General features: G+C 36.8%; 1 protein-coding gene across 2 annotated transcripts; it reads right to left on the bottom strand.

The window, feature by feature from the left end:
- Nucleotides 1-352: 352 nt before the first annotated feature.
- LOC111778431 (myosin-12-like) lies at nt 353-10,965 on the bottom strand. 2 transcript variants are annotated; one of them, XM_023658242.1, is made up of 40 exons: nt 10,718-10,965; nt 10,516-10,644; nt 9,776-9,919; nt 9,495-9,640; nt 9,206-9,362; nt 9,061-9,119; nt 8,823-8,982; nt 8,591-8,740; nt 8,368-8,504; nt 8,132-8,278; nt 7,906-8,007; nt 7,780-7,837; nt 7,600-7,701; nt 7,471-7,508; nt 7,200-7,326; nt 6,946-7,116; nt 6,739-6,870; nt 6,538-6,644; nt 6,359-6,419; nt 6,084-6,261; nt 5,438-5,643; nt 5,151-5,270; nt 4,921-5,019; nt 4,582-4,797; nt 4,355-4,494; nt 4,171-4,272; nt 3,957-4,065; nt 3,782-3,883; nt 3,634-3,690; nt 2,775-2,945; nt 2,541-2,696; nt 2,257-2,463; nt 2,020-2,169; nt 1,853-1,923; nt 1,641-1,740; nt 1,496-1,552; nt 1,347-1,403; nt 1,133-1,213; nt 962-1,044; nt 353-859 (listed from the first exon to the last, which is right to left on the bottom strand). In XM_023658242.1, the coding sequence occupies exons 1-40, from the start codon at nt 10,718-10,720 to the stop codon at nt 733-735; spliced, it is 4,719 nt and encodes a 1,572-aa protein (XP_023514010.1). In that variant the 5' UTR covers nt 10,721-10,965; the 3' UTR covers nt 353-732. The 2 variants fall into 2 exon arrangements, with proteins under 2 accessions (XP_023514010.1, XP_023514009.1); XM_023658241.1 differs by lacking the exons at nt 9,776-9,919; nt 10,516-10,644; nt 10,718-10,965 and having other exon boundaries at nt 3,782-3,865; nt 9,495-9,652.
- Nucleotides 10,966-12,585: the final 1,620 nt, after the last annotated feature.

The following is a 12,585-nucleotide window of genomic DNA, read 5'->3' as shown; positions in this document are numbered from 1 at the left end:
TCGAGGAACGAAAAAAAGAAATTTATTACCTATATAGGATAATAATTTTCATTTTCTAAGCATTATAAAATATAAAACATTTTAACAAATTTAAAAATATTTCTTAAAGAATAATGTAATGAGAATTGGGGCAAGGTCGGAGGAGAATGTAATCTCTGTCTTTGTCCCATTTAATTATCGGAAAAAAAATCTTTCATAATTCTTTCTTCATTCGATGCATGTCCCCACAAGCCTTAAAATATACCATTTAACTACTAATATGAGCACAGTTCATCTAGTTAATACATTATAATATCAACCGAAAAAATATATATATATATTACATATTGCAAGAAAGATTTGAATTCTTCAATTTTGCTGAAAAGATACATAAATTCTTGAATTTTCTTTTCATTTCTATCCATAAATGAACGAAATCCTGTAAACCCTAATTGTGTTTGAAAAAAGCTCACTCAAAATTTTGCCCAGAACGCAAAGGTTTGGCCATCTCTTTTCTGGAAACCAAAACAAGAAACATACACACACCACACCGTATAATGTACAAAAATAAAATCAACGAATAAAGAATTAACACGAAAACACACCATCTCTCCCACCCCCCCCACAAAAAGAAAAATCAAGAGGGAAAAATTCAATGTGGGAAACCAATCAACTGCACTGTGTAATATTTCTTCAACTTCCTCAATTGTGGTTAAGTTGAAGAGAAGCTTTCCATTTCTGCATTATCATATATCATTCACTCACTTGCTGCAGTAGAAAATGGAAATCAGATCTTTGTCTTATGAGCGGCGGCGGGTCGATATCGGACAGGTTAACCGCGCCGAAGGACCGGAATACTTCTTCTATTGAAAATGGTATGCTGAAAATGGTAGGATAGATAAGTATTGATCTTTAGAATCATAGAGATTATAAATCACAAAAGATTCAGAATAAACTTGGGATATAGAATGCAAATTTGTACCTTGAATCCACATCAAGCAGGAAAGAGTTGTTTGGGATGTTGATGGAGTCTTCTGCTAATAGGACTCTCATTCTTCCAATTATCTGCAGAACAGCCAAAGTGTGCAATTTTTTGTTTCAAATATCTTGTGGTTTATTAAATTAAACGACAACGAGGATAATAATCACTTACATCAGGAGATAACCCCTGAGTTCCATATTTGTCGTCCCAGAACATCGTTCCTATGCGATATATTTGCGGGATGCTCAGAATCTGATACAAAAACAAACAAGAAGAAGAATAAAGGGTCAAAATACCATAAAGTTCTTTACAAGTGAAATTAAGGAAAAAAAATTCAAGTTAAAATCAGATGTTTTTTTTCTTTCAAGAACACTGATGTAGTTACCGGGCACAATTCATCTGTTATCTCATTCAAACTTTTCTGGGACTTCTGGTGTAACACCTGCAGAGATGGGACCAAGAGTATGAGTCCTCAATCCAATCACAGAAAGCCTGATTGGTTTCACTTTTCGGTTTGAGTTATGAGAAACGTACCAGAAATCCTACTGCCTGTCTTATGTGTTGAAGTTCATTCCAGGAAGAGCCAGCATACTGTTGAAGTAAACGAAAAAGTTATAGATGTTCATCGTTTAAAGAGATTTTGTTTCGAAACCTTCAAATTCCAGCACATTTCTCTCACCGTATCAGTAGCTTTGGTACACCATTGCTCCAACTCCTGCAGACCTAACTTTAAGTACTCTCCATTACTGAAGGAACAGCACTCACGTCGTAGTAACAAGCTGCCAACAGAAAAAAGTAAATAAATAAGATATCTCTTTTGTAGAGGTTTTATGTAGTAAAATCAGATCCTCGTGGAATGATTATGCTCAAAGAAGCTGTATTGTTACTCACCTATTGAAGAGCTGGACATTTATGAATGAGAAAACCTGAAGGAAGATTTTTCTCATGATCATGGAGGGAACCTGAAAAATTGCAAATGTCAATTTTGCATGAACAGAAACCTGCTCCAAACGTAAAATGCCTACAACAATAGATGAATAGGAATAGATTTAACTTACATGATTTTCAGACATTATAACCAAGGTCTGGTCTAGATTATTAACAATGCTTTGCCAGTGAATACTTGATGCTTGTTGTTTTGCAACAATATTTGAATGGATATTTTTAGATGACCCTCTTATTGATCTGGCCCTCACTGATCTTGGTGCCTGTCAGTGCTTATTAAGATATTGTCAGAAAAAAGGTTCAAAAAACTTCATTTTTTCTCTTTTCTATTGTATAATTTTGGTTTTTACCTGTATGCATAGATGCAAGAAAGGGCTAATTTCTTTCTTCAAGTTATCACGTATCATCCCAAACAATTTTTCAATGCATGCTGCCAAATGTTGCTTAAAAAGCAATGCTGGGTACTTGGCTTCAACTTTAGATTGATTGTTTGTCTTTCCCACCATTCCACTGTATCCACTGGAAATTCCCATACCCATTGAAGATGATCGAAGACCCTGAAAACTTCTATACTTAGTTGAATGGTTCACAAGAAATTTATTTATCAGCCCAAATTTTCAGGTAGGAAGCATACATATGCCATACGACCAAATAAGGTTGAAGGGGAAGTACGGTTGCGATGTGAAGCCGCAGTACTTGTATTGGCTGCCTTGAGTGAACTTTGAAGAAGATAGAAAAGGGTAGAAGTGGTTGAAAGCCAATATGCAAGGTCACTGATATTTTCTTGACTCTGCAAGTGCAATCAGTTTCATAGGATCAGTAGGATTTTCTAAAAAGAGTCGCAATCAACGAAGTTTCCAGATCCAACCTCTATAGAAGATCTGATTGTGTGAATAATTCTGTCGAATATATTGGTCTTATCTGCTTCAAAAGATCTCCATTGAAGAAGTGTCTTGTAGACAATACAAGCTGCAACTGGTCTGCCTTTGTCAAAACGTTTGTCTTCTGCTAAGCACTTGAGCAGGACATCATGATTTTCCTAGTGATGAAACAATTTTATTATGATTTGATGAACAATGACTCTTTCTTTTGTGATATTATTGTTGAGGATGGTTGAGAGGGAGTCCCACATTTAAGAAGATGATCATGGGTTTATAAGCAAGGAATACTATCTCCATTGGTATGAGACCTTTTGGAGAAATCAAAAGACCATGAGAGCTTATGCTCAAAGTGGACAATATCATACCATTGTGGAGAGTCGTGATTCTTAACATGATATCAGAGTCATGCCCTTAACTTAGCCATGTAAATAAAATCCTCAAATGTCGAATAAAGAAGTTGTGAGCCTCGAAGGTGTAGTCAAAAGTGACTAAAGTGTCGAACAAATGGTGTACTTTGTTTGAGGGCTCCAGAGAAGGAGTCGAGACTCGCTTAAGAGGAGGTTGTTCGAGGGTTTCATAGTCCTCATGGGAGGCTCTATGGTGTACTTTGTTCATGGGGAGGATTGTTGAGGATTGTTAGGAGGGAGTCCCACATTGGATAATTAAGAGGATGATCATGAGTTTATAAGCAAGGAATACTATCTCAATTGGTATGAGGTCTTCGGGGAAACCTAAAGCCATGAGAGACTATATTCAAAGTGGACAATATCATATCATTGTGAAAAGCAGTGGTTCCTAACAATTATATCCCCATACATGACCACAAGATGAACTATAGCAATATACCTGTTGCTTTTCTGTGAGCGAGCCTTGCTTAGCTAGGACGGGAACAACAGGTGGTTCCTGATAATAAAGGACAAAAATAACTCCGTGTCAAATACAAAGGGACAGACGGGCATTTACTGATTTCTCGTATAGGAAAATTCATTCTTGCCTTAGTTGCTTTAATCTCCTTAGTTGCTTTAATCTCTTCTTCCACAATATGCCCGTTATCTAAAGCCTGCCCGTTATCTAAAGCCTGCCCGTTATCCAAAGGCTGCATACATTAGAAGCTTGTAAGAATCGAAGCAATATTCTCACAGTAAAATATGTGATCTAGAGATTTGTACCTTGCTTTCTGCAAGCACCCCTGCAGGAATAGACACGTGCTCAACAACTACTGTCCGGTTGCGAAGAACTTCATTCTCCGCCTCTAGACTTCCGATCTTACTCTTGAGGCTGAAATAGCAGTATGTTATTGTTATATCATTCAAGGTTTTTTAGTCAAGCAAAAATGTAGAAAGAACTATATGTACGCATGCAGCAGGAATAGTAAGCACTTACGCTTGCAGTTCATCAGAGAGGGATTCATTGTCTGCAGCAACCAAAGCCTGCTGACGTAGAACCTGGTTCTCGGACTCGAGGCTAGATAAATTTGATTCCAATCTGGAAATAGTAAAGAAGACGAGGCGTTTACAGATCATTATTGGCAGTGGCCAGATGATGTAATCGTTTAGCAGTTAACTACCTCTCAATAGTCTCCTGAAGCTGCATTGATTTCAATTGTGCCTCTTCTGCCTCCTTGAGTGTAGCTTTACTTTCCTTTTCTACTTCAGCAAACTTTTCTTCGAATTCCTCAAGTTTCTTCTTCAGCTCTCCAACCACCCCCTGAAATTTCAGTTTTATTCATAACTTGTATACAACAAAAATAATGGTATTTTCAAGAGGCTGGTGTTTGCTGCCTTCTCATGCTACCTCAAGTTCTTCATTGTGATTTCTCAGCATTTCCAGCTTGGTCTCATCAACCACGGGCACTTCCTTAATGACCGGTGGAGCTTGTTCTATGGCCAATTTTGCTTCTTCTCTCTCGCGTATGATTGCAGCATTGGCTTCATCCAGCTGCCCTTGCATTTCTTCCAAAGCACTTTGTAACTTTGCAACTTCTTGCCCCTTGGCTTCTTCAACATCCATCTACAGACGCAGGATCATAAAATTTTGTCTATTCAGAAAATATTTGAGAACAAATTAAAGAGCCATTGACCATGTGCTTCTCAAATTCCAGGCATTGCTCGTAACAAGTTAAGAGACTCGTACCCTCAAGTGCTTCTCAAATTCCAGGCGCCACGTTAGCTCCTCGACACGCTTCTCCAATTTGTCCTTGGCCTCCTTGAGTGCCCCTGTTTCTCTTGCAGCCTAGACAGGAAGAAACCCTTTGTTACACCACCCAGTTACATTTGTTTATAGGTACGTCAGTTCATGGCTTTCGATGTTTAATGCATATTGTGAATTCAAATGTTAATAAAAATAAATAAATAAAAACTCACCATCTTTAGTTTTTTAAGCTCTTTCCTTGCAACTTTAGCTCGCCAGAGGCATTGAAGGGCAAGAGTTGCCTTCTGCTGCTGTTTGTAAGCTGAAATAGCTGATGCCCTTCGCCATTCAGTCTGTAAAACGCAAGTATGTGAATGACCAATATTACAATGTAGAGCTTAATTACTTGGTTTCTGGATTCTGAACTTCAAATGTTTTTCCCCTGATAATTCCTTATTCCTGTTGTCGACATGATGTCTTTTATCCTTCAATTAACAAAAATTGTCAGAGAATTTATTACCTGAACAATAATAGCTGCCTTTGTTCTTCTTCTGTGTCTGAACTCATTTCTAGCGGCCATTGCTCGCATACCAGTTTGAATAACTATAGCTGACGCAAGTAATTTTGTGTAAGCTTTTCTGTCTGCATGAGCACGTGCATGCTTCTGTATACGGATTGAAGCAGCTTCTCTCCTCATTTTCTCATACAGCTTACGAGCAAGTTGCGCTGTAGGTGTAGTTAGCAAAGAAATTAATCAGCCTCAGTTATATACTAAAAATACCTACATACAGATCAGGTTTGAGACTCGGAGCTTTCTAGAAAAGTATATGATCCCCAAATATAAACCAACAAGTGTTAACCAAATAAACTAACAAACTTAGTCCATACCATCCTACGTGATCAACTGACATGGTTCCTGTTGAGAATTGTTGAAAGGGAGTCCTATATTGACTAATTTAGGGAATGATCACGGGTTTATAATCTAGGAATACTATCTCCATTGGTGTGAGGCCTTTTGGAGAAGCCCAAAGCAAAGCCATGAGAGTTTATGCTCAAAGTGGACAATATCATACCATAGTGGAGAGTTGTGATTCTTATAGTTCCTCGGTACTAATTCTGTTACTCCACGTGCTTATGAAATAATGAATAAGGGAAGAAAACGGCACCTCTCCAATGTTTCTGCATATGAATTGTAGCTCTCCTCATGGTGAGAAACTCTTTCCTAGTTAGAAGGGTTCGAATTTGCCGCTGGATGCGTCTGACAGCATTGGCCAATATTTCAGTTCGTCGTGCATCCAACTCAGCCATTTGTCCAGCTCTCAGAAACACTTTTGTTTTTCCAATCTGAAGCACAAAGAATGAAATGAAATTGGGGTTTGGGAAATGTGCTTGATAATGTTCTTTCTTGATACCCACGTCAATATTTTAAATTATTACCCACCTGATAACCCTTTAAGCCCATTCTGTCGCATATTGCCATGCATGCTGATTTTTCATCAGTCCTATAAAAGTGAAAAAAACCCAAGTTAACCGTCCACTTGAATGCAAGTCGATCTCTGCTACAAATGAACAAAGCCAAGCCAAAACAAACATGAAGTTAACATTTAATTTTTTTTATACCCGTCTGAAATATCTGGAGCAAGCATTCCAAAACGATCAAGGAACTCATCAAATGTTCTTTTCGTTGGATATCCTGCACAGCTAATTCTAATTGCCTCGAGAACTCCCTGTCAAAATTCATCAAGAGTAATGTTATTGAGGAGATCAAAAAATATTACAAATTCAAATTTTAAATTTAGGCATTTGAAGAGTTTAACTTACCCCACATCTCAATTGGTTCAACACATTGAAGTTTTCAAAGATTCCAGGCTTCAAGACTGTGTTAGGCTTCACACATCTGATATAATGTGGTTCTGTAGTATTCAATGTTTCCATGAGAGCTTGGAGTTGTTGCTGTATGGAAGAATAAGTCAACGTCTTGAACCTATGAGAACTAAAAGACTATGCCACAAGTGAAGTAACTTGTACCTTGAACCGAGTACCAATAGAGGAAAACTTAGATTGCTTTGAGCTCTCCTGAGGAAGTGGAGGGAAAAGATTTGCAACAAAAGAGCATTGTGAGGCATTCAGAAGAGCCTGATGTTCTGCTACTACGTAGTCCTTGTTTTTATCTAGAAATTGATCTGCTTGGTATGTAACCTGTTGATTCAAAGCTTGTTAATAAGAAATTAATGACTGATCTTTTAAGCGCGATAAAAGAGTACTCGTGATATGTAGCCTACATCTCCAGCATAATGGTTTATTGTGAAGTTTGTTCGAGCAAGTTTTGGCTTGCTGAACCGCTTATGTCCTTTGTACGTCTGATACATCTTTTGAGCAAATGTTTCATGTGTTGACTTTGGAAACATGCTGCAAGACAGGAGAACAACAGAACAGGTTCCCTTCATACATTCTAAAGTAAAAGTTAAATTTTACAGATTTCTTATCTATTAATGCTCGAGTTGAAACTAAAATACAGGGTCATTCATAAACATTACAAGTAAGAATGCATACCAGGCTTCATCAAGCAGGGCAATGATACCTCCAGGTTTCTGTGAGAAACATAATGCATTCATTACTCAAGCTCCAGTAGGTGTCAGCAAGCACAAAATATAACAAATGAGAGCCCATAAGAGTCGGTACCTTCTCAATGAGATCAAGGACATCCTGATTATCCACAAACTCAACATAGCTCCAGTTAATTTCTTCTTTCGTGTACTCCTCTTGCTCCATCTTGAAAACATGCTGCAAGGAGAAGGCTAATTTATGTTTTTGTAACTGAAAAAAAAAGGTTTAAACCACGTCTCGAGGCTTCAACCATACCTGATTAAAATGTTGCTGCAACTTCTCATTGGTCAGGTTGATGCAAAGCTGCTCAAAACTGAGAGGCAATGCATGTATTAGATATTGTAATCAAGATGCTGTGATCATGTTTTAGATTTTATTTACCTATTGACCTTGAAGCTTTCAAATCCATAAATATCAAGCACACCAATTAAGCTCGCTGCATTAGGATCTTGGCCAATTGAACTATTAATTTTGTCCACAATCCTGTCATAGTTCAGATATGCATTGTTATATAGTGAAAAGCCTTAAAAGATCAGCGGAACAGGATTTTGATACTCTAAATGCGAACACCAACCAAGAAAAAAAGGAAAAAATTTAGCTTACATACCAATCAAACAGCCTTGAATACACAGTTTTTGCCAATGCATCACGACTCAAGGCTGCTGAATCTGGGTCCAATGGCTTTGTAATTTTCCCATCAGGAGTCACTATGACACGCTGACAGAGTGAATGTTCCAATGCCTTCACATCACACCTGAGAAGAATATTGAAAGAATGTAAGAAGAGGCGCCCTCAGGGAATGAAACTTTTGTTTGGTGATTTCAAAGGATATTGAGTTCTAACATGAGTAGCTCTGCTGCTGTTTGAAGATGATAATTTGACTTCTCATCTTTCACTTTGGAGGAGTCAAATTCCTTCCCTTTCATGAATTCAATGTTTCCAAGATGCAGTATTGCAGCTACAACACGAAATATAGCATCCTACGGAACAAATTTTGAATGAGCAAACTTATGTTGAGGAAATTTTCAACTTTTTTAAAGCTAGTTTGAGTGACACAAATACAAACCTGTTCATCCTGGCTGATTCCTACAACATCCATGGCGTTTCTCGTCTCTAAGTACTCTCTTGAATCATCAACGTTCGCCACTTCATAACAATTTGTTTGATTAAGATAACGATATGTCCTTGGGTCTGCTAACTTGTATTTCTTGACATCCTGCATTGAAACACTGGTTAGACACAGCTATGATAAAGATTAAACTTTATAAGATGCTTAAAGAGGGATGGAGAGAGCTTACTTCTGGTGGCGCTGCACAAAGCATGTAAAAACAATGGTAGTTTCTCTCAGGATCCGAGACTTGGCAAACACGCGACCGTTCGAGAAGGTACGTACGAATGGCAGCCCCAGAGATCTTCCAATTCTTATCAAATTGTATTTCTACAAATTTTCCAAAACGACTGAAAAAATTGCCTTGTTATGTTAGAGGTAACAAGGAAAGACAATGTACAAAGCAACCGAGCATAAAAATAAATCACCTCGAATTGTTGTTTTTGACGGTCTTGGCATTTCCAAATGCTTCCAACACAGGGTTGGACTGAAGAATTATCACAAAAACATCACCCTCCATTCAATACTTTAATTAAATTCATCTACAATAAATGTTGCAGCCATGTTACTCACCTCCAAAACCTGCTGCTCGACTGTTCTTCCTTCTGTATCTGATCTGCCTCCCATGAACGCTAGATATCTCATGAGCATCTTCGTTGTCTCAGTTTTACCAGCACCACTCTCTCCACTTACTAAGATGGACTGACTTCCTTGCTCGTTAATCATCGATCTAAATCCATGGAAACAAAATTTCATCTCAACCTCTCACAATATAGAAGCAGAAGTGCAGAATTAAAACACGTTTAAACCTCATTTTGGTCCCAAATTTAAAAATATTGATCTAAATTCATCACTCTTGTACCTATAGCAAGCATCTGCAACTGCGAAAAGATGAGGACTAAGCTCGCCGAATGTAGCTCCTTTGTACTGCTCCATCATGTGAATATCATACAAATGCGGCAATCTCCGGAAAGGATTCACGGCGATTAGAATATTCCCAGTGTAAGTCTGCGGAGTTCATAGTACTCAAATGTCAATCAAAAATTGAATTCGAAACTGAAATCGTTGCAAAAATCCTGATACTGTAATCAATCGATTAATAACCGAGAAATGAGGCAAAAGAGAATGTAATGAACCACTCACGTATATCTCGTTGAGAGAAAATCGACAAGCTAGATTATGCAAAACTCCAGGTTCATGGAGGTATGCCAATTTCGTCATGTCGTCAACCCCAGCCGGCGGCGCCTCCGTGTCTTTCGGATATACACTCGAAATTGGCGCAACAATCTGAAATCGAAGTCGATGATCATCATAAGCATCAGTTGGAAGATTGATTCGTTAAATAAACCCTCCGAAATTGATTTTTCCCAAACGAAAACAAGCAAAAAATAGCAGAATGGAATCGAATGCTCCAATGAAATGCCGTGAATGTTCATCTTCTCCGCCGCAGAGAATCGTCGGAGAAGAATCCCAAGTCTCGCGGGAGATTAAATTTTGAAATTTATTTCTCATTTATGAAACCGGAGAAGCCCCGTCTTCAGTAAAAGACAGTGGTATAAGTAAATGACTAAATTACCCCTCTCTGGCAATTTGCTTAAACATGGCTTATTTATGAATCTGATGCAATTTTTTTTTCCCAGAAAACGAACAACAACATAAAAACGAAACTTAAAAGCTTAAAATCAAAGAACAAAGCCAATATTGCATTAAAAATCATAAATCAGATCCCCTTTTAACTGATTCTCTCTTTTAGAACAGAACTTTACTCCCACTAACAACCAAGAACTTCCTCAAAAAAATCGAATTTCATGCTCTGTTTTTCCAGCTCCCATGTTCTTGGAATGAACAACAAAAAAGAAGAAGAAAAAGGAGAAAAGCTTAACAGTTTTATCCATGGAGGTGATTATGGTGGCATTTTTGCCACTAATATCTGTAACTTGACCATCAATCCAAGCATCCTCAGGATCCTCAACCCAAACATGTGATCCGACAATGATATTCACCGGAGTCCCCTGTTCCAACAACACAAATTTAATTCTTTCTTTGAAGCTGAAAAAACAGATTCTAATAACAATCGACAATTACCATAATCGATTCAGAGCTCTGTCTATCTGTTCATCAAAGTTCGAACCAAAAACAGAGGAATTTCAAGAACAAAAACAGAACAATTGCGAGAGAAAGAGAGAGATCTAAATGCTGGGTTTTGATGGATTGAAGAACTTTAAAAGAATGGGGAAAAGGGAATTTAAAAGCAGAGGCAATGAGGCCAATGAGGCCAATGCTTCTGTGTTGTAAATTGTAATGTTCTAAAAGCAAAAGAACAGAGTAGCCAGCCACCACCTCTACTTCTTCTTCATTCTTTTTTTTTTTTTTTTTTTTTTTTTTTTTTTTTTTTNAAAGGGGGGCATTTCCACGTTGGGTGCTGACCTGGCATCCAGACAGAATGCTTGAATGTTTTGACACGTGGAATTTTGGTTTGCTTAAGGTGTACGAAGTTTGTGTTACCTTGCTAGCTAGTCCACTTGCTTTGTCATTTGTCTATTCTGAAATTTCAGCTCTCCAAGCTTAATAATAATTGATGCTTTTAAATTATTAATTCTATTTTTTTAATATTCGCTTCTAACCCACGAAATTTTATATTTATTATATTCCATTTTAAATAATTGCTATTAATACTATATTTATTATAATTTAACAACATTTTGATGAAAATTATATTAATTAAATATTTGTTATAAAAAGAGATGAAAGTGTAAAAGAAGCCAAGGATTTTGAATGCATTGAAATTATAAGAGAAAAAATAGAAAATTTAAAATAATAATTCATTGGAAAAGGAGGAGGAATCATATCAAGCCACGTGTACTAGTGTGGGACCCTCGGAGAATAGTCGGGTTTAGATGGAGCTTCCCCCTCCACAGTCCACCGCCACCCACCCACCAAACTGGTGATGGTGTGGGCGGTGGCTCGGTGGGCCGTGGTGGTGGGGTACGGTGTCGTTTCGTTGAGTTTGAACTTTGAATAGAATTCTAGGGCGGTGGAAGGGCGTAAGAAAGAGAAAGTAGGGATGGACGTTTTGCGGCAATAACTCGTGTTTCCAAAATTAACAATAAATAAAATTAAAACCAGTTTAATATCGCTTTCATTTTTTTTTTTTTTTAATTTTAGTTTTTCTTATAAAATAATTGAATTAAAAAAATTAATTTCCTTTAATTTTCAAAATTTTATGAAACCATAGGCATTAATTAATTTAAAATTATAAAAAATTATAAAACTAAATTTTATCTTTGAAAATTAATAATTTCTCTTTTTAATATACAAGGAGACTTTACAATTCCGGCTAGCCGACGGTGGCTGAACACACACATGGTGGTGGTGGCCGGTGGGGTGGCCGGTAATGTGGGGTCCACCTAGTGGGACCCTTGACACAATTAGAGAGAGGCATGAGCTTCACAGCTTTACAACCAGGAGTTTACCTGTCAATTCTGTTTTTTTTTTCCTTTCTTTTTTTTTTTAAATTTATTTATTCAAGAAAAAATGAAAAGAAATTATTATTATTTTAAATGTGAATGTTTTACATTATTAATCATCATTACTGTCTGCTTATTAGCCTCTATTATTTTTATGCTTATTTTTGTAGGGCCAATTTTCTCCCCCTTTTTTTCTTTTCTTTTTCTTTCCCTTTTCACCTTGATTCTGTAATTTAGTTGTCTGCCATTGGATAAATTATTAGTTTTTTTTTTTTTTACTTATTATTTTTCATTATTTTAAAAAAATTATAACATAAATTTGAATAATAAACATTAATGAATTCAAATAAATACAAAAAAAAATGTAATCTTCCTCAAAATAGAGAAAAATTAATAAATAAGAAAAAAAAAAAACTTTACATAATACTCGTATCAATCAATTACATTAATGTTTGTATTTTTTGAGGTTTTATATAATTGTGATAA

The sequence above is a fragment of the Cucurbita pepo genome, chromosome LG17 (assembly GCF_002806865.2).
Source record: "Cucurbita pepo subsp. pepo cultivar mu-cu-16 chromosome LG17, ASM280686v2, whole genome shotgun sequence".
NCBI lineage: Eukaryota > Viridiplantae > Streptophyta > Magnoliopsida > Cucurbitales > Cucurbitaceae > Cucurbita > Cucurbita pepo.
Note: the sequence above shows the minus strand (reverse complement) of the source record. Positions and strands in the feature narration are given on the sequence as shown.

What these genes read in the sequence shown, in the direction of transcription:
- LOC111778431 (XM_023658242.1), bottom strand. An exon ending in TGCAGCAACATTTTAATCAG is followed by an intron (nt 7,702 to 7,779) that starts GTATGGTTGAAG and finishes TTCTCCTTGCAG; the next exon opens with CATGTTTTCAAGATGGAGCA. An exon ending in AATTTGAGAAGCACTTGAGG is followed by an intron (nt 4,798 to 4,920) that starts GTACGAGTCTCT and finishes CTGCGTCTGTAG; the next exon opens with ATGGATGTTGAAGAAGCCAA.